This window comes from Schistocerca cancellata, chromosome 9, assembly GCF_023864275.1.
Source record: "Schistocerca cancellata isolate TAMUIC-IGC-003103 chromosome 9, iqSchCanc2.1, whole genome shotgun sequence".
Classification (NCBI taxonomy): Eukaryota; Metazoa; Arthropoda; class Insecta; order Orthoptera; family Acrididae; genus Schistocerca; species Schistocerca cancellata.
This window is the reverse complement of record NC_064634.1, coordinates 442,146,169-442,170,885: the sequence shown is the minus strand read 5'-3', so window position 1 is coordinate 442,170,885 and position 24,717 is coordinate 442,146,169. Positions and strand designations below refer to the sequence as shown.

At 44.0% G+C, this 24,717-nt stretch overlaps 1 protein-coding gene across 1 annotated transcript in view; it reads right to left on the bottom strand.

The window, feature by feature from the left end:
* The window catches only part of LOC126100529 (WASH complex subunit 2), a 235,777-nt gene that overhangs the window by 22,577 nt on the left and 188,483 nt on the right, over nucleotides 1–24,717 (bottom strand). Inside the window, exon 16 of the mRNA XM_049911143.1 lies at nucleotides 4,298–4,454. Within this exon, the coding sequence (XP_049767100.1) occupies nucleotides 4,309–4,454 (146 nt within the window). The 3' untranslated portion in view covers nucleotides 4,298–4,308. The remainder of the gene's footprint in view (nucleotides 1–4,297; nucleotides 4,455–24,717) is intronic.

Here is a 24,717-nt window from a genome sequence, read left to right as displayed (position 1 = left end):
ATACTGTTCTTATGAAACTCCATTAGATAAATTTATTGAGGAGAACTGCGCAAGCCCGCATCTCGTGGTCGTGCGGTAGCGTTCTCGCTTCCCACGCCCGGGTTCCCGGGTTCGATTCCCGGCGGGGTCAGGGATTTTCTCTGCCTCGTGATGGCTGGGTGTTGTGTGCTGTCCTTAGGTTAGTTAGGTTTAAGTAGTTCTAAGTTCTAGGGGACTTATGACCACAGCAGTTGAGTCCCATAGTGCTCAGAGCCATTTGAACCATTTTTGAGAACTGCGCAACAATTCTGCTGCTTCCATAATACACAGCATAGGAAGAATGAGACAAGAAAAATTAGGATGCACTGCTCAGTCATTTTTCCTCCGCTTCAAATACCAATGGAGTAAGGCAAGTTATTAACGTCTCTCTCACCCTCTCCCCAACCCACACCCACAAAAATTCCACTTCCATACCACCCGTATCAGGCAAAATTGATACTTGCTCCAGGCAGGCTGGAGTGTTTTAAAAAAAGCTTGAGGGAATACTGTGGAGCTACGAGCGAATGGCAAAATGAATGGGGTCACAAAATCGGTGGTGAGTGTTCCAACTGAGTATTTAAGTCAGATGGGAGGCTCCAGATGGCTGAAGTGGTAAAGGCAACCGTTCATGAGAAGTGAAGAATCCAGATTCGAGTACTAGTCCAGACACAAATTCCCAACGTTATATTGATAATTTTCACTTATGTACCGTCTGACAGCAACTGAATAAAACACAATTTTAGTGCCATACGCGTTTCGCCTTTATTTTCTGCACGGCATCATCAGTGGCAGGTTGCGTGGACAGTTTCTTACATATTACGCTCCTGTTGCATTTTTGGTGTTGTTCTTCTTTCTATGAGCGCCAATTTGCTGTTTTCTCCACATTCCACAGCACTATGCACTGAACGCTTGTTTTAATGCAATGTTTTGGTTTCTGTTGCAGACAGTCGGCAACAGAAACCAAAAAAATTTGCTGTCAGATGGTCCATAAGTGAAAATTATCAATATACCATAGTATTACGCGCAACTGAGGAGGACAGGACCACAAAAGTTGAACAAATTCCCAAGTACAGCTGTTGAATTATCTTAATGCGCATAGAGGCCAAGTCACACATTAATTCTATATAACATGTCTATGATGTTTTATAAGTCATTTTCTGCAGCACATTATTTAAGTCTAGAACTTTTGAAATAGGACAGGGGCGGGCAGGAATCCTGCACGTGTGCGATGCACTTGCACGCGTGCAGTTAACAGGTGTTGCGTGCACACAGGGGCAAGCTGGCCACTCGCTTCTCTCCACTCCCCACCATACCGTCTCTCCGCTTCTTCCTCTTAATGCGTTTTGTTTCCTGGCCTGTTTTATTGAATGAAGGAATAAGGTTAGTAGGAGTGCTTGAAAGAAATCATTGTTTGAAAGAGTACCTATTACCTACGATACGTTTTATTTAATTATCACAGGTGGAGTTTACAATACATTTATAGTCTGGAACAAAATTTCTACATACAGACAAACGCAAACAGTTACGTAAATATTCATTACTGATGTTTGCTCTTAACCAAGACTTATTAATTTTCATAACAGAAAAAGTCTCTCACAAACGTATGTCGAGCCAGACATTGACATTATCTTCGCGACTTCACGATGGAGACTAGGAAACTCTTGCTGTGGAAAGTCGTGGTAAAAATCTATTACACGTCTTGCCAAAAGGAACTTGTCTCTCAGATGAGAATTATCCTTTAGAATCTACAGTGCAGATCTATTAATTTTCATTTGCAAACTGGGATGAATATCATCCACAGAAACAGCAAATTGTCTCGAGAACTATTCAAAACCTTGGGATAAGTGTGATATATCCCCAAATCGCTTGAGAAATTCCTCTTTTATTGCACTAAGTACGGGAACATATTGAAATTTATTATAATGGCGTTCAATATTAAACTTCCGCTGACCAGCGAGAATACTGTCACATATTGTACATTTCGAATTTTCACGTTTTTGCACAAAGAAAAAATGATTCTCCCATTCCTTTTTAAAAAACAGCAAATCTCCACTTCTCCGTTTCCTTGATTCACTCTGCATTTTCCGGTTCTTGAAATACAACGTTCACTACGTAGTGGTCGCTTGGCTTCAACGTCCGCAGCTTAGCCTGGTACTAAACTGCCGCAACCTGCCGGCTGTCGTCACTGTCCCATTTGACGATTGCATGCGAGCAGCACACATGCAGCGCCGTGTGCTCATGAGCCGCGTGCAACGTTTGCCCGCCCCTGAGATAGGAGGTAAAACAGGTGATTTCTTCACTCAGGAACACACTATGGCCACCAATTACTGCTCAAAACATGCAGTTCAATGGGTACTTTCATTTAATGTCTACGTTAGTATAGCAAAATATATTACCAAGATGTGGTAGCATAAAAACCATGAAATACACCACATATCCTGGACACAATAATGGCAGCTTTGCAGTCTCTGAGTACTCTCAACTCTCCCAAGAATACCAGTATATTTTTCTTGTCCAAGAACTACAACAAGCAGCTCTTGAAAGACAGAGGTTGCCATTTAGACAAGAGATCTTAATTTGCAGTGCGTAACTACCTGAGATCCTGTCCCACACTGCTGAGAAGCTGGAACTCTGTACTGTTTACATGACACGTATTACTCACAAAAGCTCCCAAAAGTGAAGAACTCTCACATGCATTCATAGGTTGAATACACCCAAAGATGTGAGTGAGGATTATTTTATCCTTGGAGAATTTAATCCAAAAGTATCATTAATCCACACATTAGAGCAGGATGTCCCCTTGGAAAATACAATGGCTGTAGTTCCCACTTTCAGCCGGTCACAGCACCAATACAGCAGGACCATGTCTGCTAATTTTACAAAGCCAGAGCAGTAAATTACTTGGACTGTTACTGCTGAACCTATTGAAAAAGTAGAAACTTCCTGGAAGATTAAAACTGGGTGCTGGACTGGGACTCGAACTTGGGACCGCTGCCTTTTGTGGATCCACTGACTGAGCTGTCCAAGCATGACTCACGACCCATCCTCAGCTTCATTTCCACCAGTGCCTCATTTAATACTTTCCAAACTTCATTGAAGTTCTCCTGTATACCTTGAGAAACTAATATTCCTGTAAGAACAAATACTCCAGAGATAAGGTTTAGCCATGAAAGTGGGGGAGGGAGGGTGGGGGGGAGGGGTGGGGGTTGGGGGGGGGGGGGGGGAGAGAGAATGCTTCCAGAATGAATATTCACTCTGCAGCAGAGAATGCACTGATTTATAACTCCATGACAGATTAAAACTGTGTGCCAGGCCATGACACAAACCTGGGAAGGTAAATGATGAGGTACTGGCAGAAGTAAAGCTTGTTGCCAGTTGTGCGTCAATAGCTCAGTCAGTGGAGCACTTATCCACAAAAGGCAACGGTCCCAGGTTTGATCCCCAGTCTGGAACACAGTTTTAATCTGCCAGTTTCAAATAACTGCAGACTCTGCTGCAGAATGAATTCATGTGAAAAAGCTGCTGCCCATCTACAGGAACCATATGTTGGTCTGGCTTCTCCATACATATCCTTCCAATGTATGTCCATGTCCAATACAGCTGTGTGTATCTTTGAAGTGCACAATCTTTAATGAGGCACACAAGCCACCTCAAATCAGGAAGGCTCAAACTTCATGAGTGGAAAAGGGATGGGACAAGGATGGTAGGATAGGGGTCAGGGGGAGGGTTGTTGCTGCTGCCATGTAAAATGTTATAAATATTTTCAACTCATTATGGGCAAATAAAAAATTTCAAAATAACAGAATATGTCAGTATGGTGAAGAAATAAAATTATTAAGCACTGAATCAGATTTCATGTAACTTGTTTGAGACTTCTTATTTACTACTATGAATCATATTCTACCACTTATTAATATTTTGAAAAGAACTGCTATTTGTTGATAACGAAAACATTTGACATTTTACCTTTTGCAATAAAGCATAAATTGATTATGTGAACAAAACTCTGAACTTGTGTTTGATTACAAATGTTAGTATGATTTTTATGCTTATCTGACCTTACAATAACTAATTCAACACTGCATGATTATTTCTGATATCACTATCAATTTCACACAAGTGATGGTTTCTCTGCCTGAGGACACCTGTTTACAAATAAAACACCTATTGTATTTATAACATGAACTCCTTTGATTATTTAACAGTTGTGGAGGACTGCCTGCTGAAATTTTTTTTAAAAAAAAGCCTTAAAATAAATCTGTAGTATGAGTACACTCACATTCCTTTTTCCTAAGGTGATGTATCCCGAGACTTGGAAAGTGCCATTAGTGGATCATCGAATACTACAGTTTTTTCCTTCTTCCTTCCACCAGAAGCTTCTGCTGGCATTCTTTGCGTCTTATTTGGAACTACACTGGTTGTGCCAAAAAGTTCATCTGAGAAATAACAATACATCACAGTAATTCCATGGAAATTCATTTAAGTGCAAATTAATTGCATATAAAAATGTAACATTATATATGTTTTATCACAATAAAATAAAAAAGAAGAGAACCCAGAGAAGCTATGAGTTTCATGGCTGACGGACAGTCAGGATGTTAGATAATAGGGCTTTAACTCAATTGGACAACGGTGGGTCATGGAATTGGCTGTCGCTTTCAGAAAAACACTTCATTTATTTACCTAAAGCAAGTCAGGGGAACCGTATAGACATTACAATCAAGATGCTGAGAGGGTAATTTGAATTTTGCACTTTCTAAACACAAGTCTAGTGCCTGCACTGACTGTGGACAGCAAATTATCTTACCTAAATTAAAGTAATAATGCCAGGAAACCAGAGAGAACAAACTGATTGATCCTTTCTAGCAGAAAAATGAGCAGCTATTAAGTAAAATTGCACAATTTGGGGTAACGGAAATTCCAGGATGAAAGATAATACATATCAAGAGCAGAGATCACAGCTCATCACACAGATGAGCTGCAGGGTATCATGCTGCTTTGGAAAAACAAAGGAAAATGCTTAGCTCTGGGACAAAGTGCTTCATCGGTGTGTAGACACCCACCCACAGCAACTGTTTCGACTGACTTGCTGTCAACTGATCAGAGCCTCTTCTATTTAGTAAATTGGCATCAATCCTTTTGTTCACATGATTTATTAAGGTTTGCAATCCCATCTTGAATTAAAATAAATATGCTGTCTTTACAGAGACCAATTTATAAGTAATTCTGATATTTAGTAGTTAATCTCAAAAAGATTTAATTGTGTCTTCCCTGGCACTGATTCTGCTTCTGGCATAATGCAACTATCCATTTAATAAACATGGCCTTCTACAATCAACATATCTTTGGTACATGTAATGTTCATTTGTTCTCAGAGTATAAACAACCATATAAAACTCTGTTTATTAAAAACATTCAGACATGTAAGATTATTATTTTAATTAAGGATGTCCAACAGCATAGTTATCATACCGTACTAAGCTAATTAAAAACAAATTTGTCTAAAAAAATTCTAAATGGATCATCTATCCAAACTTTCTCACTATGAATCATGTGAAATTTTATGTGCCTTACCCACCTTACATGTGTACACATGTTGTCTCATAAAATATTTAACACAGCTCTTTAACAGATTTGCACAACTGTGTGAACATTGGTAGAACGTGATGCGAAAACATTCTGTAAATACACTCAAATATCCTTTGTCTGACACAGTTTTACAACATATGTTACACATATCCCACTGTCATAAAAAGTAAAGAATAGATCCCAAGATAAGCTGAGGTGGTGCATGCTGCCTTCCATACAACACATCTTGTTAAAATAAGTTGTAACAAGTGGTATTCTGTTAGGTTTATAGACCAATGGTAATCACACCAGATGAGGAACTATGGCAGTGGGCCATGTCCTATTTTTAATCTCATGATGTCCACTTCTTTCCACTGGCATGAGTAGATGAGTAGCAACCACGTCTAAATGTACATGGCATTCTGCAAATCACACTCAAGTGGCTGTAAAATGAATCTTCTGAAGATACATACCCAAGGCTCTTATCACTGATAAGTGTTTCAGTTTCTCCTCACATTTCTTGTAGTAGTGGCTGTCTCATTATCCACAAGCATCTGAGGTAGCGAGGGACGCAAGCTGAGAGCGTGCCTCGGATTGGCCAGTACAGTGCACTCAACAAAAACATGTGTTATCACCAGTAGACTACCACAACTGCAGTGAGGATGAGCCTCCCGACTCAGAAGAAACTTGTGAGTGAGTCTCATGTAGCCAATACATAGTTGGGACAACATAATGGCATCTTTCTGAGAGGTCTGGAAAGATGTACGCCAAACTTTAGTGGACCCCTTAATCACTTGTAACTTGCTTTGGGTCATAGTAGCCTGCCATTCCAATTCTCAGTGCTCAAAACATTGAGTCAAAGTTGTAATCTTAAGTCTGGGCCTGGTATTCTGGGCCCAGTACTCTGACATCAAGATGATCTCCTCCAGTGGCATCTTTAGTGAGACAGTCAGCTAGTTCATTTCCTAGAATGCATATGTGGCTCAGTGCCCAGATGAAGGTCATGTCTTTCTGGAGCTGCAGAGGTCAACCAATAGGTCCTGGATGTTGGTAACCAAAACAGTTTTGAAATAGTACAAGGATATGCCTTTTAAGCACCTCCTGCAGTCACTAGACCAGAAAGTTCATCATGGGAAGGGATCTGATGTACCGTTAAGCCCGAGATATGGCAACCAACTCCGCAGTGTATACACTGCAGGCACTCGGTACAGAGTCTTTCTCATGTCCCCTTACATGTGCAAAAGCGTAACCAACTCTGTCGTTGACTTTCAACTCATCTGTGTAGATGAATACTGAGTTAGAATAAGTGTGGATGATCGAACAAAACTGGTGTTGGGTAAGATCAGCATCCTTCTTGAGCTGACAAAAAAGTAAATCCATATCACAGGACTGGGGGAGGGGAGGTGCTGCAGATCCTTCAATAGAGTATCAAGTCAGATCCCAGCATATCTACCCAGTTTTCAGTGGTGTGCAAACAGTTTGAACAGCTGGTTGTGGAACAGAATTGAGTGACATGGGTGAGTATGCATCTGGCAGATAGTGACAGCATAATTAGCAAAAAGCTGCTGTCATCTAATCCGCAGCAGTGGGACACCATACGGAAGTCCTCTGTTGCCAAGTGCGTGCCAGTGTGGTGAACAGGGTTCAGCAAGTTCAGTATGGATTGTGCTGCCAACACATGGGCAACACATCCATTCCACTGTAACACCTCAGAAGAACTGCATTCCACACCCCCACAAAAAGTTACTAAGAAAATGGAGAGAATTTAGTTTCTTCATACGAGCTGCCTTGAGCTGGAGGACACGTGGCAGCCAAGTTAGCTTCTTGTCAAATAAAATACATAAGAATTGAAAATTTTCAATGATTTCAAGTAAATGGTCACCAAGATAAATTTATGGATGGGGATGGACAGTCTGGAGTCGGCAAAAAAGCACAACTTGTGATTTTGCATGAGAAAATTGATAGCCGTGATTCAAAGTCCAGTCATGTACTCTCGAGACAGTCCCCTGAAACTTGTACTCAGTGGTGCACAGTGATACAGAGGTATACTACGGGCAAAGATCATCCACATACAGTGACAGAGAGACTGTGGGGGCCACTGTATTTATGACACCACTGGTGGCAACAGCGACTAACATTACACTCTGAACCAATCCCAGAGGCACTCCTGTTTCCTATACATATTGGTGGCTGAAAGTCGAATCTATGTGGATCTGAAATAGTGTGTGAAATAAGAAATTCTGGATAAAAATGGGTAAACTGCCCCGAAACCCCTTTCACTCAGTGTAGACTGAACATGATGTCGTCCGGTGGTATCATATAACTGCTGCGGGTTGAAGAACACAGCAATTAGATGTTGGCAAAGACCAAAAGCATTGTGTACTGGAGATTTCAGATAAACCAAATGATCTGTGGTGGACCAGAAAGCCCAAAAGCCACTTTGGAATAATGGTATATGCTCTCCATTTCAAGGCGCCAACAAAGACAGCAGCTGACCGCTCATGTGAGTATCTTACACAGCCCATTTGTCAGAAAGATTGGCCGGTAGTTAGTTAAATTATGTGAGGCCTTTCCCAGTCGCAGGACAGGAATAACAATACCTTCCCACCATTGAGAGGGAAATTATTCTTTCCGCCATATACGATTAACAATTTCGAGGCTATGTTTCATGCTATTCGTACGAAGACGTTTGAGCATTTCATTGTGTATTTTGTCGGTTCCAGGGGCTGTATCTCGACACACTACCAAAGCAATGCAGAGCTTCCATCCAGTAAAAGGGGCACTGTATAACAGAAAACCATGTGCGCGGAAGGATAGCAGACGGCACTCAGTGAAGTGTTTCTGGTTCATGAAATGAGGATGGTAATTACTACAAGTGGACACTTCAGCGAAGTGAGCTGCAAAACAGTTGGCAAGTACTGCAAGATCAGTGCAGATTTTATTGTTTACAAGTATGCCAAGTGCCCCATGAGTGGCAGACGGCTGCAAATGTGTTTGAGTTTAGTCTATACTTGGGATGATGGGGTTTAGGTTGGTTGGTTGGTTTAAAAGAGGGGGGGAAGGGGCCAAACTACAACGTCATCGGTCCCTTGTTCCTAATAAAACAATGCCACAAGTGTGAGAATAAAATGGACGAGACATATAATACAAAATGGAAGAAAGGAAAAACCCACAAGGACGAAGGAAAGGCAACAAACCCTAAAAGGAACAAAAGAGGACACAAAAACAACTGAGATGCTAGAAACAGAAGAGAGTAAAACAAGAAAGCAGATTATAGTGGCTGGCCGACCACAAGAATAAAAAGGTGCCACTCTGCAACACATTAAAACTTCCACCCTAAAAGCACTAGGGTGGAGGATACAGAGCGACAAAGGACATGCGCTAAAACTTACATAGAAGTATAAAACCCACTCTCACTGTAACTAAAGCTGCTGCTGAGGCATTGTCGCCCAACACCGAAGGTAGGGAGCTGGGAAAGTTAAAAGTCTGCTGAAGAGCGGCTAAAAGTGGGCAGTCCAGCAAAAGGCGGACAACTGTCATTTCGGAGTCACAGCGACACAGAGGTGGGTCCTCGTGACAGAGTAGGTGACCATGGGTTAACCATGTATGGCCAATGCGGAGCCGGCAGAGGACAACTGATTCCCTGCGAGAGGACCACATGGAAGACTTCCACACATTCATTGTCTCGTTAATGATACGCAGCTTGTTGTGCGTACTGTTATACCATTCTGTCCTCCAAACACTGAAAAACCTGCAGTGTAAGACAGAAAGCAAGTCAGCTTTGGAGATCCCCATCTCCAGAAGCAGTTTCCGCATCACCTGTTTGGCCAGCTTGTCGGCAAGTTCGTTGCCTGTGATTTTGACGTGCCCAGGGATCCACACAAAAACCACTGAATGACGAGACCGTTCCAGGGCATAGATAGACTCCTGGATGGACGCTACCAGACGATGGCGAGGGTAACACTGGTCAATAGCTTGTTGGCTGTGCAATGAGTCACTAAACAGCAGAAATGATGCGCCAGGGCGTGAGCGGATGTGCTCAAGAGCACGAGATATGGCCGCCAGCACTGCAGTGAAAGCACTGCAGCCATCTGGCAAGGAGTGCTGTTCAATATGTGCTCCACAAATATACGCAAAGCCTATGTGACCATCTGCCATTGAGCCGTCAGTGTAAATCACTTCAGAGCCCCGGAACACATCAAAAATAGAGAGGAAGTGACAGCAGAGAGCCACAGGGTTAACGGAGTCCTTAAGGCCACGTAAAAGGTTCAGGAAGCTGCGGCTGTGGTGTACGCAATGGAGGCGTACCTGATCGGACTGCAAGTAGAGGTGGTGAAGAGAAGGACTCCAGTTCAGAGAGAAGGGACCGCACGCAAACATCAATCATCAGCCCCGACCTGCGCCGCCAATGCGGGAGATGAGGAAGCCAAGTCAATTGAGTGTCGAAAACTAGTCCTAAGAATCAATATGTCTCCACTACAATGAGTGGATCATCATGAAGGTAAAGTTCTGGGTCTGGATGAATGGTTTGACGCGACAGAAGTGCATGACACACGACTTTGCGGCTGCTAACTGGAAGCCGTGGGCTAGCGCCCATGACTGCACCTTGTGGATGGCTCCCCCGCGACACTCAGCAACACAAGTACCGGAGCAGCAATACGAAATGCAGAAGTCAACTGCATACAGAAAAGGTGAGACAGAGGGTCCAACAGATGCTGCTAGACCGTTAATGGCCACTAAAAAGAGAGAGGCACTCAATACAGAGCCCTGTGGGTCGCCATTCTCCTGGATATGGATGGAACTATGGGAGGCACCAACTTGGACACGGAAAGTATGCTGTGACAGGAAGTTTTGGAAAAAAATGAGAGCAGGGCCCGGAGACCCCACTCATACAATGCAGCAAGGATATGATGTCGCCAGGTCGTGTCGTATGCTTTATGTAAGTCAAAAACGACGGCAACCAGGTGTCGCCATCTGGTAAAGGCTGTTCGGATGGCAGACTCGAGGGACACAAGATTATCAGTGGCAGAGCGACCCTGGCAGAAGCCGCCCTGACGTGGAGCCAGCAGGCCACGAGACTCCAGGACCCAACCCAACTGCTGACATACCATACATTCCAGCAGCTTACAAAGAACGTTTGTGAGGCTGGTGGGCTGATAGCTATCCACATCAAGAAAGTTTTTAACAGGTTTGAGCACCGGAATGGTGATGCTCTCCCACCAGTCCGATGGAAAGACGCCATCACACTAGATCCGGGTGAAAACGACAAGGAGGCGTCGGTTGTAGTCAGATGAGAGAAGTTTAATCATATGGCTGTGGATCCGATCAGGCCCAGGAGCTGTGTCGGGGCACTGTGAAAGGACACTGAGGAGCTCCCACTCTGTAAATGGGGTGTTATAGGATTCACTGCGGCATGTGGTGAATGAGAGGATGTTCCCTTCCAACCGGCATTTGAATGTGCAAAAGGCTGGGGGGTAATTTTCTGATGCTGGTGTAAAAAGCTCCACATGCTAAACGCAATCCACAGTGGTGGATACACCGAACAATACACGGCTGAGCAGAGGAGCAAACTATGCTCCCATAGTCCAATTTTGAGTGCACTAAGGCGCAATAAAGGTGGAGAAGGACCACTTGGTTCGCTCCCCAGGAGGTACCATTCAGAATATGGAGGGTGTTGGATCGCAGACAGCGAGCCGAAAGATAGGAAACGTGGGAGGACCAGCACAGTTTTCTGTCAAATGTAAATCCCAAGAATTTAGCGACGTCCGCAAACGGAAGGTCGACAGGGCCTAGATGAAGGGAAGGTGGAAGAAACTCCGTACAACACCAAAAATTGACACAAACGGTCTTACTGGGAGAAAAGCGGAAGCCGGTTTCGATGCTCCAAGAGTGGAGGCGATCGAGACATCCTTGAAGAAATCGTTCAAGAAGGCTGGTCCACTGAGAGCTGTAGTAGATCACAAAATCGTCCTCAAAGAGGGAGCCCGAGACATCGGAAAGGAGACAATCCATAATTGGATTTATGGTGATGGCAAGCAGTACGCACGGAGCCCTGGGGCACCCTGTTTTCTTGGGAGAAAGTACGGTAGAGAGTAGTGTTCACCTGCACTTTAAACGTGCACTCTTGTCATAAATTCACGAATAAAAAGGGGTATCAGACTTCGAAAACCCCAAGAGAACAGTGTGCAGAGGATGTCTGTCCTCCAACAGGTATCGTATGCTCTCTCCAGATCAAAAAATATTGCTACCATTTGGCGTTACCTGAGAAAATTGTTCATGATATAAGTAAGAGAGAGCAACAAGATGGTCAACTGCAGAAGGATGCTTTCGGAAACCGCATTGGGCAGGTGTTAAACGGCTTCAGGAATCCAGCCACCAGGCTAAACGGCAATTCACCATATGCTCCAAAACATTACATACACTAGTCGTGAGAGAAATGGGACGATAGCTAGAGGGGAGATGTTGGTCCTTTCCAGTTTTCGGAACAGGAATGACGATAGCTTCCCGCCATCTCCTGGGCAAAGTACTGTTGGTCCAAATTCGATTATAAAGGCGAAGGACAGAATGCAGACTATGGTATGATAAATGCAGCAACATTTGGACGTGGACACCATCTGGTCCTGGGGCGGAAGAGCGAGAAGAAGAGAGTGTGTGTTAGAGTTCCCGCATGGAGAAACAGTATTACAGCTTTCGCTATTTTGAGAGGAGAAAGCAAGAGGTCACACTTCCGCTGCACGTTTCTTCAGGAGAAAGGCTGGTGGGTAAGTTGAAGAGCTGGAAATCTCAGCAAAGTGTTGACCCAATGAGTTAGAAATTGCGACTGGGTCCACTAAGGTATCATGCACGACAGTGGGCATAGAGATCGGGGAGAAACTAGGTGCACCAGATAACCGTCGAATTCAACTCCAAACTTCTGAGGCGGGAGTGAAGGTGTTAAAAGAGCTAGTAAAGAAGTCCCAGCTTGCCTTCTGGCTATCACGGATGAAGCGACTGCATCGCGCACGTAACTGCTTATAGCAGATACAGTTGGCCAAAGTAGGATGGTGGCGGAAAACGCGAAGGGCACGTCTCTGCTCGCGTATTGTGTCACTGCACACCTCATTCCACCAAGGAACTGGGGGGGTGCTGGGGCAAATCGGAGGCACGAGGTATAGAACGTTCCGCGGCTGTAAGAGTAACTTCTGTAACATGAGTGACCTGATCGTCGACACTAGGAAAGTGACGGTCATCAAATGTCACTAGAGACAAAAAAAGTGTCCAATCGACTTGGGCAAACTTATAGCGTCTTGGGCGCATAGATGGCAGTTGTGGCTGCAATCGAAGGATACGTGGAAAATGGTCACTCAAGTGTGTATCAGCAAGAGCGAACCATTCAAAGTGACAAGCTAACTGAACAGTACTGACCGAAAGGTCCAAATGAGAGAAATTTGTCATGGAGGCAGACAAAAATGTAGGTTCCCCAGTGTTGAGGCAAACAAGATCCACTTGGTGGAAGAGGTCAATCAATAGAGAGCCTCGCAGACAAGGACGCGGAGATCCCCAAAGCGGCTAGTGGGCATTGAAGTCCCCAACCAGCAAATAGGGGGGCGGGAGCTGACCAAGGAGATGAAGGAGGATCAGCTCTTGCTATCAGTGAGAACGATAGAATGTATATGGTACAAAGAGAGATGGTGTATCCAGAAAGGAGAAGACTGACAGCAACAGCTTGGAAGGAACTGTTTAAGGGGATTGGGTGATAATGGACAGTACCATGGAGAAGAATCATAAGTCCCCCATGTGCTGGAGTGCCATCAACAGAGGGGAGATCAAACTGGACTGACTGGAAATGAGGGAAAATGAAGAGATCATGGGGATGCAGCTTTGTTTCCTGAAGACAGAAGATGACTGGCGAGTAGGATCGTAAGACGATTGACAATTCATCCCGCCTGGCTCTAATGCCGCGGATACTCCAATGGATAATTGACATAGGGTGGACAGAAAAGGGAAGAATCTTACCACAGTTGCACTCAACACAACGACTGCTGAGAGCCGGCGGCCGACAGTATGGAACGGCATTCAGCCAAAGGCAGAAAGAAGATCATGATCCATAGGTTGTTTGGGGACAGCTCCTGCCACCAGTGATCGGCCGGTTGATCGGCCGCCAGCAGTGTGCCTTGGCGACATGGAAGACGGTCGAGGGCGGTTACCACCAGGTGGCACTGTAGATGAGACATGTCATGGCGGAGAAGGAGAGGAACTTTGTTTCTTATGAGCCTTCTTGTGAACAGGATGTTGAGATGAGGGAGGAATTGATGGTTGTGAAGTCAGGGTGCGTGAAAAATCGCCGCGAGTAGGCTCTTTTTTGGAATTTCGGGTGTCCGATTTTGGGGCTCGTGATTTAGCAGGAGCCAATGAAGGGTGAGCCGTAGAGTGAGCAGGTGATAGTGGGGAGATTGAACGGGCAATCTTTGCACTGGCCAATCTGACAACCGTGGCACTAAAGGTGAGACCACAGCTCTGCGTAGCTGCCTCCTTAGTAGGTCGAGCAGATGCAAGGACAGTGCTATATTTACTTGCTGGAGGCACAGTGGGCTTTCGACTGGCAAATAACTTATGAGCAGCAAACGTACACATCATTTACTTCACTCTGATTTCCTGAATAAGTCGTTCATCTTTGAAAATAGGGCAATCTCTAGAGGAAGCAGCGTGGGCACCCATATAGTTGATGCAACAAGGGAATGGAGGTGGACAAGCACCCTCATTGGCATCCTTGCCACACAACGGATGGAAATGCCATAGGATTGTAAGCCTCTGCACAAAAATCACTGTTCCTGAGTGTTGAGACAGCCATGTCAGCACAGCCACCATTAAGTTTGATCCATTTCAATGTGTATCAACTGCCCTGATAGCACTCATTCCGATCACAGGCTCTCCCCCTGGACACCACCCCATCAAAGCAAAGGCCACCTGGTACTGTACCAGTTGCCTGAAGCCCTGGTATCCTGAAGTTGACAGGCACCTGCTCCTTTGCTGACACAGGGAGGTTACAGCTCAGGCAACAGCATTGCAATCCCCGTATTGTTATGGGGTTACCACTGAGAGGGTACATGACAACCCCACCACGACAGACAGGCTTCTGCTTCATCCACTTGACTGGTAGGTGCGAAAGATAACAGTGTATGGTGGAGAGTTAATGCACCACATTAAGACGTCCTTCCCCAAATGACCCGCACTTCTGTAAAATTGGGAAAGTGAAGGTCAAACCTATAATGGGGACCAGAACTTATAAAAAGCAAGAAAAGGTGATGGAAAAAGCATTATAAAAAAGGTAAAGGTACAAAAACCTTTGGAAGTCCAACATATGGCCAGAATACCATGATAAAAACACAACCAAATAAAAAGACTCCTATTAGTCACCTTTTATGATAGGCAAGGATGGAGCGCGGGTCAATTCTAGCCCCCAACACTGCAGAGGGATGGAGTGATATCTTTCCACCAAATATGTTGGGGTTATTGATATGTTTTATCCAATGTTTAGTTTTTAAAGATGGTGTGATTGTTTTGCATCTTGATAGGTAAATGTGTACCTCTTATTAAGATTACATTTTACTGCTACTGATTATTTCACACTGGGCATACTACACGATTTATTCAAACAGCACAGCAACCCTACCCCTTTGCATGCTGTAAGTTAGTTTTGTCTTTCCAGTGGAAGTTACAGCCTTCAACACAAGAGTATCAGCATCATGGAACAGAGCTGCTTGTAAGCAAACACATGTAGCATAGCATCCCCCGTTTCACAAACTTTAATAAAGTAAAGACTGCAACTGTTTCTTGAGGATAAAAAAATGCAGGGAATAAAGGTAATTAAAGAGAAACCCAAAATGAACCAAAAGACACTAAAACAATACAACCAAACTCCCACAAATTATCATTTCCTAAAAATCTAGCATTTAGGTTAGTGCCTCAGGTATACACAAGTGAACAATTTGGCATCAGAACTGTGTCTTATGGTGCAGATCCTACTTTTTCATTAACAAGTTACAAAAGTACTGAAAGTTCTATTCAGCGTCAAGTAAAGGCATTTAATATCATCTCTGACCTCATCTATTGTTTTTTGTGATGTGGTATTATAACGTTAATAATAATAATAATAATAATTATTATTATTATTATAATTATTATCATTATTATTATAACAATAACAATAACACCATTATCTGAAGCTAAAGACAGTACTATTGATATTTAATCTCATAAGTGACCAATAACGATAAGTCCCTATTGATATTTAATCTCATAAGTGACCAATAACGATAAGTAACAAGGACCATTAACTTTTACCTTTTTTTTATTTTTTGGCATGACTGACTGAGCATATGTTTTTGGGTTTCACACTAGATGAAAATCTGATGTTCACAAACAGTGTTCTGTCAACTAATATACACATATCAAAAACAGTTTCGCATCACCTCGGTTCCGAGAGTTCCGGAACCTGTACAGAAAACTGGAACAGAGATCAATATAAACATCAAATTCGTCCTTTTTACTGTTCATGAAAACCACACCACCTTCAGAGGTGGTGATCCAGATTGCTGTACACACCGATACCTCTAATACCCAGTAGTACATCCTCTTGCACTGATGCACGCCTGTATTTGTCGTGGCATACTATTCACAAGTTCATCAAGGCACTGTTGGCCCAGACTGTCCCACTCCTCAACAGCGATTTGGCATAGATCCCTCAGAGTGGTTGGTGAGTCATGTCGTCCATAAATAGCCCTCTTCAGTCTATCCCAGGCATGTTCAATAGGGTTCATGTTTGGAGAACGTGCTAGCCACTCCAGTCGAGCGATGTCGTTATCCTGAAGAAAGTCAATCACAAGAGGTGCACGATGGTGGTGCGAATTGCTGTCCATGAAGACAAATGCCTCACCAATATGCTGCTGATATGGTTGCATTATTGGTCAGAGGATGGCATTCACATATTGTACAGCTGTTACGGCGCCATCCGTGACCACCAGCGCAAACATCGGCCCCACATAATGCCACCCAAAAACAGCAGGGAACCTCCACCTTGGTGCACTCGCTGGACAGTGTGTCTAAGGCATTCAACCTGACCAGGTTGCCCCAAACACATCTCCGACGATTGTCTGGTTGAAGACATTTGTGACACTCACCGCTGAAGAGAATGTGATGCCAATCCTGAGCAGACCGTTCAGCATGTTTTTAGGCCTATCTGTACCGCGCTGCATGGTGTCGTGGTTGCAAACATGGACCTCGCCATGGACATCGAGAGTGGAGTTGCGCACCATGCCATGCAGCCTACTGCGCACAATTTGTGTCTGATCAAGATATCCTGTTGCTGGACAAAAAGCATTATTCAACATGGTGGTATTGCTGTCAGGGTTCCTCTGTGCCATAATCCATAGGTAGCGGTCATCCACTGCAGCAGTAGCCCTTGGGCAGCCTGAGCGAGGCATGTCATAGACAGTTCCTGTCTCTCTACAGTAACAATGTGGACGTGATCGAACCACGATACTGAATGTCTAGGCATGGTTGAACTGCAGACAACAGGAGCTATGTACCTCCTTCCTGGTGGAATGACTGGAACTGATCAGCTGTCGGACCCCCTCTGTCTAATAGGTGCTGCTCATACATGGTTGTTGACATCTTTGGGCAGGTTTAGTGACATCTCCTAACAGTCAAAAGGACTATGTCTGTGATACAATATCCATAGACAACATCTATCTTCAGTACTTCTGGGAACCAGGGTGATGCAAAACTTTAGTTGAAGTGTATATTTATGTACCTGAAGTACTGCAAGAGATAGTATTTGTGTACTCATTGACTGGGCTTCATTTAAAACTGTAATGTGCAATTGGTGTCTGACTCTTACTTACCGAACACTTTGAATATCACATCCAAAATGCCCTACGATGTGTATTTGTTTTTCTATACTTTTACTTTTCTATGCAATTCACATTACCAGGGTGTTACCAAATCTAACTGATAAGATGACCAGTCAGCTCTTAATATATTAAATGTTAAATCAAAAAACTTATTTAAACTGAGGCTTCCATCCCTGTTCATAAGGTTTCCTGATTTCCTTTCTTTGGACAGAGCCCTTAATTTTGCTGTTCAAAATACTTTAAGACAATGCCACCATGCTGGTCTTGTCACATACCATTACATACTTCTGCCCCAAGCAGTGAATTAGCTATAACTATAGATACATCCCTCCCCATGAACCATGGACCTTGCCGTTGGTGGGGAGGCTTGCGTGCCTCAGCGATACACATAGCCTACTGTAGGTGCAACCACAATAGAGGGGTATCTGTTGAGAGGCCATACAAACGTGTGGTTCCTGAAGAGGGGCAGCAGCCTTTTCAGTAGTTGCAGGGGCAACAGTCTGGATGATTGACTGATCTGGCCTTGTAACACTAACCAAAACGGCCTTGCTGTGCTGGTACGGCCTTGCTGTGCTGGTACTGCGAACGGCTGAAAGCAAGGGGAAACTACAGCCGTAATTTTTTCCCGGGAGCATGCAGCTTTACTGTATGGTTAATTGATGTGACGTCCTCTTGGGTAAAATATTCCGGAGGTAAAATAGTCCCCCATTTGGATCTCTGGGTGAGGACTACTCAAGAGGACGTCGTTATCAGGAGAAAGAACACTGGCATTCTACGGATTGAAGTGCAGAATGTCAGATCCCTTAATCGGGCAGGTAGATTAGAAAATTTAAAAAGGGAAATGGATAAGTTAAAGTTAGATATAGTGGAAATTAGTGAAGTTCGGTGGCAGGAGGAACAAGACTGTTGGTCAGCTGATTACTGGGTTATAAATACAAAATCAAATAGGAGTAATGCAGGAGTAGGTTTAATAACGAATAAAAAAAATAGGAGTGTGGGTAAGCTACTACAAACAGCATAGTGAACGCATTATTATGACCAAGATAGACACTAAACCCGCACTCACTACAGTAGTACAAGTTTATATGCCAACTAGCTGTACCGATGACGAAGAAATTGATGAAATGTATGATGAGATAAAAGAAATTATTCAGATAGTGAAGGGAGACAAAAATTTAATAGTCATGGGTGACTGGAATTCGACAGTAGGGAAAGGAAGAGAAGGAAACGTAGTAGGTGAATATGGATTGGGGGTAAGAAATGAAAGAGGAAGCTGCCTGGTAGAATTTTGCACAGAGCATAACTTAATCATAGCTAACACTTGGTTCAAGAATCATGAAAGAAGGTTGTATACATGGAAGAAGCCTGGAGATACTAGAAGGTATCAGATAGATTATATAATGGTAAGACAGAGATTTAGGAACTAGGTTTTAAATTGTAAGACATTTCCAGCGGCAGATGTGGACTCTGACCACAATCTATTGGTTATGAACTGTAGATTAAAACTGAAGAAACTGCAAAAAGGTGGGGATTTAAGGAGATGGGACCTGGATAAACTGACTAAACCAGGGGTTGTACAGAGTTGCAGGGAGAACATTAGGGAACGACTTGACACGAATGGGGGAAAGAAATACGGTATAAGAAGAATGGGTAGCTTTGAGAGATGAAACTGTGAAGGCAGCAGAGGATCAAGTAGGTAAAAAGACGAGGGCTAGTAGAAATCCTTGGATAACAGAAGAAATATTGTATTTAATTGATGAAAGGAGAAAATATAAAAATGCAGTAAATGAAGCAGGCAAAAAGGAATACAAACGTCTCAAAAATGAGATCGACAGGAAGTGCAAAATGGCTCGGCAGGGATGGCTAGAGGACAAATTTAAGGATGTAGAGGCTTATCTCACTAGGGGTAAGATACATACTGCCTACAAGAAAATTAAAGAGACCTTTGGAGAAAAGGGAACCACTTGTATGAATATCAAGAGCTCAGATTGAAACCCAGTTCTAACCAAAGAAGGGAAAGTAGGCAGGTGGAAGGAGTACATGGAGGGTCTATACAAGGGCGATGTACTTGAGGACAATATTATGGAAATGGAAGAGGATACAGATAAGAATGAAATGGGAGATATGATACTGCGTGAAGAGTTTGACACAGCACTGAAAGACCTAAGTCGAAAAAAGACCCCGGGAGTAGACAACATTCCATTAGAACTACTGACAGCCTTGGGAGAGCCAGTCCTGACAAAACATCTGGTGAGCAAGATGTATGAGACAGGCGAAATACCCTCCTCAAACTTCAACAAGAATATAATAATTCCAATCCCAAAGAAAGCAGATGTTGACAGATGTGAAAATTAACGGACTATCAGCTTAATAAGTTACGGCTGCAAAATACTAACGCCAATTCCTTACAGACAAATGGAAAAACTGGTAGAAGCTGACCTCGGAAAGATCAGTTTGGATTCCGTAGAAATACTGGAACACGTGAGGCAATACTGACCCTACGACGTATCTTAGAAGATACATAAAGGAAAGGCAAAATCTACATTTCTAGTATATGTATACTTAGAGAAAGCTTTCAACAATGTTGACTGGAATACTCTCAAATTCTGACGGTGGCAGGAATAAAATACAGAGAGCAAAAGGCTATTTACAATTTGTACAGAAACCAGATGGCAGTGATAAGAGATGAGGGACATGAAAGGGAAGCAGTGATTGCGAAGGGAGTGAGACAGGGTTGTAGCCTCTCCCCGATGTTATTCAATCTGTATATTGAGCAAGCAATAAAGGAAACAAAAGAAAAGTTCGGAGTAGGTATTAAAATCCATGGAGCAGTTGAATGGAATGGACAGTGGCTTGAAAATAGGATATAAGGTGAACATCAACAAAAGCAAAACGAGGATAATGGAATGTAGTCGAATTAAGTCGGGTGATGCTGAGGGAATCAGATAAGGAAATGAGACACTTAAAGTAGTAAAGGAGTTTTGCTATTTGCGGAGCAAAATAACTGATGATGGTCGAAGTAGAGAGGGTATAAAATGTAGACTGGCAATGGCAAGGAAAGCGTTTCTGAATAAGAAAAATTTGTTAACACCGAGTGTAGATTTAAATGTCAGGAAGTCGCTTCTGAAAGTATTTGTATGGAGTGTAGCCGTGTATGGAAGTGAAATATGGACGATAAATAGTTTAGACAAGAAGAGAATAGAAGCTTTCGAAATGTGGTGCTACAGAAGAATGCTGAAGATTAGATGGGTAGATCACATAACTAATGAGGAGGTACTGAATAGAATTGGGGAGAAGAGGAGTTTGTGGCACAACTTGACTAGAAGAAGGGATCGGTTGGTAGGACATGTTCTGAGGCATCGAGGGATCACAAATTTAGCATTGGAGGGCAGTGTGGAAGGTAAAAATCATAGAGGGAGACCAAGAGATGAATACACTAAGCAGATTCGGAAGGATGTAGGCTGCAGTAGGTATTGGGAGATGAAGAAGCTTGCACAGGATAGAGCAGCACAGAGAGCTGCATCAAACCAGTCTCAGGACTTAAGACCACAACAACAACATAGATACATCATCAACAATGCTTCACACTTTTACAGTGAGCACAAGGAAAACTACCATATGCAGCACCTGAAGGTGATTTCTAGCTGCCAAAAGATTATGCGCAAAAGTAGAATATGGCTAAAAATCAAAACATACCACCGAGAAGCTGTTTATTTTCCTTCCTGTAATACGGAGTCCAATTTTATTCACATAGGGAAGTGATAACAGGAATTATGGTGCGTGCTGCCAGTAATGAATTACTCTACTTTCAACAATGGCACTATTGCTCATCTCCAAAACATTTACAATTATGTACCAAATATGAGAGGTCCAAGAAGAAACCAGAAACTGGTGAATACATAATACAAGCACTATGGAGCCTTCCAACAGCTTAGATGTGAATATTAACCCTTGTATGTTTGTTACAGTTTTAATAATCATGGGAAACACTAAAATGAAAAACATGAAAAAGAAATGTAAGAGATAAACTGCCTATTTATAATCAAACTTATGATTTTTTCCCTTCTTTGCTTAATGTGAAGTGATACTTTGGACATCCTGCACACTAATATAATGGAAATACCAATTTTCACAAAAATATAAACTTGAAAAAAGTTTAACAATGATGATGATGTGGCAGCCAATGTTTCTTCACCAGCTGCAGGGGGGCTCTTCCTCCCACGACAACTCCAACACTGAAAGTTGTAGAGTATTATAGTTAAGTGTGAAACCTGAAAATTCAATACTTTGATAGTGGCTGTCTAATTATCCGCAAGAACTTGGGATAGTGAAGTAGACAACTTGAGTGTTGTAACTTCAAGTTGAACAAATATATTTCAAGGACGACGCAACACATGAAAGTCACAGATCAAGTAAACAGAGTAAGATGTGTGTACACTTTAACAGTCAAATCATAACTGAGTCCGAGTCTAGCGGCCGCTGGCTGGCTGGCCGCTTAGGTGGCGCTGCTGCTGCATGGCTGGCAGACAGGGCAGCATGTAGAGGACGCGCGTAACTGCGCGGTGGCACTTTGAAAGATCACCGAGTCACAGCACTTTTCCCCCCTTTGAAGTTTTTTCACACGTCTTGATGGAGGTGGTCTGTAGGTTGCTAACGTCCATAGGTGTTGTTTGACTGGCCGTAAAGTCTCGAGGAGGCGGCTTCCCGTACGGACGGAAGTGTACCCGATGATAACGGGTCAAGATGACAGAAGACGTGGGGGTTGAATCTGCTAGGGCCCCGTGCACCAATCTGCCCATTGCGGCAAGTCCGGTTGTTATAACAGGAGACATGGGCAATGTGTCTGCGTCCGTAGGAGAAGGAAGGCGAGTAGAGTTGCTCCGACAGATGATGGTCATCTGGTTCCTGCATGGGCACGTCTCCTGTTGGCGTCAGTTCATGTGCTGGCACTGAGATGATGGTGAGAGGAATGGGTTGTGAGTAATGAGAGATTCCAGGATCCCAAGCATCAGGTAGAGACAAAGGTGGTGTAGCGGCATCCGGAACAGGCATTGCCGGCACACGAGGCCGAAGCTGGTCCGAATGATGCACTGCAACACCTGTGTCCGTCTGGATTTCATACAGGTGTCAGCCACGGCATCGTAAGATGTGGCCAGGACTCCATTTTGGTTGCCTGCCATATCCCCATACCCATACGAGGTCGCCGGCGGTGAACTGGCCAAGCGAAGGCACCCGCGGCCATGAGGTGGAAGGCCGCAGAAGATGAAGTAGTGTGCGGGGCTGTTGGCCATGTAAGAGCTCGGCCGGGCTGTGGTCGCCTATGGGGGTGAAACGGTAAGAAGCCAGAATTTGGAGAAGCACGTCATCAGCAGCAGAAGAAGTCAGGAGTTTCCTCATCCGAGCCTTAAATGTGCGGACCAGTCGTTCAGCCTCACCGTTTGACTGTGGATGGAACGGAGGGGCCGTGACATGCATGACGCCTTGACGGGCACAAAAATCCGCAAAATCGGAAGAGGCAAATTGCGGACCATTATCAGTAACAAGAGTAGAGGGGAGGCCTTCCAAAGAGAAAATGCAAGCTACAGCATTGGTGGTTGCTGCGGTAGTAGGCGACGTGCAACAGAGAATGAAAGGAAAGTTAGAGTAGGCATCAATAATGAGAAGCCAATAAGTACCTAAAAAAGGTACCGCGAAGTCAGCATGAATACGCTCCCAGGGCGTCTCAGGCGAAGGCCACGGTGACAAAGATGACTTCGGGGCGGCGGCCTGTGACGCACAAGGGCTGCAGGCAACGACCATGTGTGCAATTTCAGAGTCGATGCCGGGCCAGTACACATAACGGCGCGCCAGAGATTTTGTGCAAGAGACATCCCAGTGCCCTTGGTGAAGGAGGCGCAAGACCGAAGCACGCAAAGACGCAGATACCACAACACGCGGAGAAGCATTTTTGATGGAAAAGAGGATAACACCATCCCTAGCCGTGAGGCGGTAACGCAAAGCGTAGTAGTTCCGCAACAGATCATAAGTCTTAGCGGACGGACAATCTGGCCAACCCTTCTAAATACATTGTAAAACCTGGGGGAGGGTAGGGTCAGAACCCGTAGCAGCCTCCAGCCGGTCCCCGGTGATGGGGAACCAGTCCACAACCCGCTGTTCGGCAACATCCAAGTGGAAACACAAAAGTTCATCCCTATCGAATGCCACATCAGGAGCCATGGGAAGGCGAGACAGTGCATCAGCATTCGCATGTTGGCCCGTCAGCTGGAAATGAATCCCATAATTGAAACGAGACAAATAAAGAGCCCAACGCTGGAGGCGGTGTGCAGCCTTGTCGGGAAGTGACGTTGATGGATGAAACAAAGGAACAAGTGGTTTGTGATCGGTAACAAGATGAAATTTAGATCCATAGAGAAAAACACCAAACTTATGAAGAGCATAAATAATGCCCAAAGCTTCTTTTTCAATTTGAGAATACTTTTGTTGGGCATCCATGAGCGTTTTGGAGGCATAAGCAATGGGTTGTTCGGAACCATCAGAAAAACGGTGCACAAGGACTGCACCAACCCCGTATTGACAAGCGTCCGTGGCAAGAACAAGATGTTGACCAGGTCGACAAGTAGCCAGGCACAGAGCCTGTTTCAGCATGGTCTTCAATTTCTGCAAAGCCACATCGCATGACGCGGACCAGTGAAAAGGCACGTTTTTATGCAACAGGCGATGCAACAGCTGAGCCACCAAAGCAGCAGACAGTAAAAACCTGTGATAGTATGCTATTTTCCCCAAGAAGGCGTGCAGTTCCTTAACAGATGTAGGGTGAGGAAGGGCATCGATCGCAGCGACAGTTTGCTGAAGCAGACGAATACCATCCCGAGAGAGTTGAAACCGCAAGTACATGATAGCGGCCTGAAAAAATTTTGATTTCTGAAGATTACACTTAAGACCGGCAGTCTGTAAGACATGAAAAAGTGTGCGGATATTCTGAAGATGTTCTTCAGTGGTGGAGCCAGTGACAACATTGTTGTCCATGTAATTTATACACCCAGGGACAGTGAGCAATAATTGTTCCAAGAATCGCTGAAAGAGAGCAGAGGTGCTGGCAATCCCGAATGGCAATCGTTGGCATTGATAGAGGCCGAAAGGCATGTTAAGGACCAGAAACTGCCGGGAAGCAGCATTGAGAGGAAGTTGATGATAAGCTTCTGACGTGTCAAGTTTAGAAACATACTGGCCTCCAGCAAGT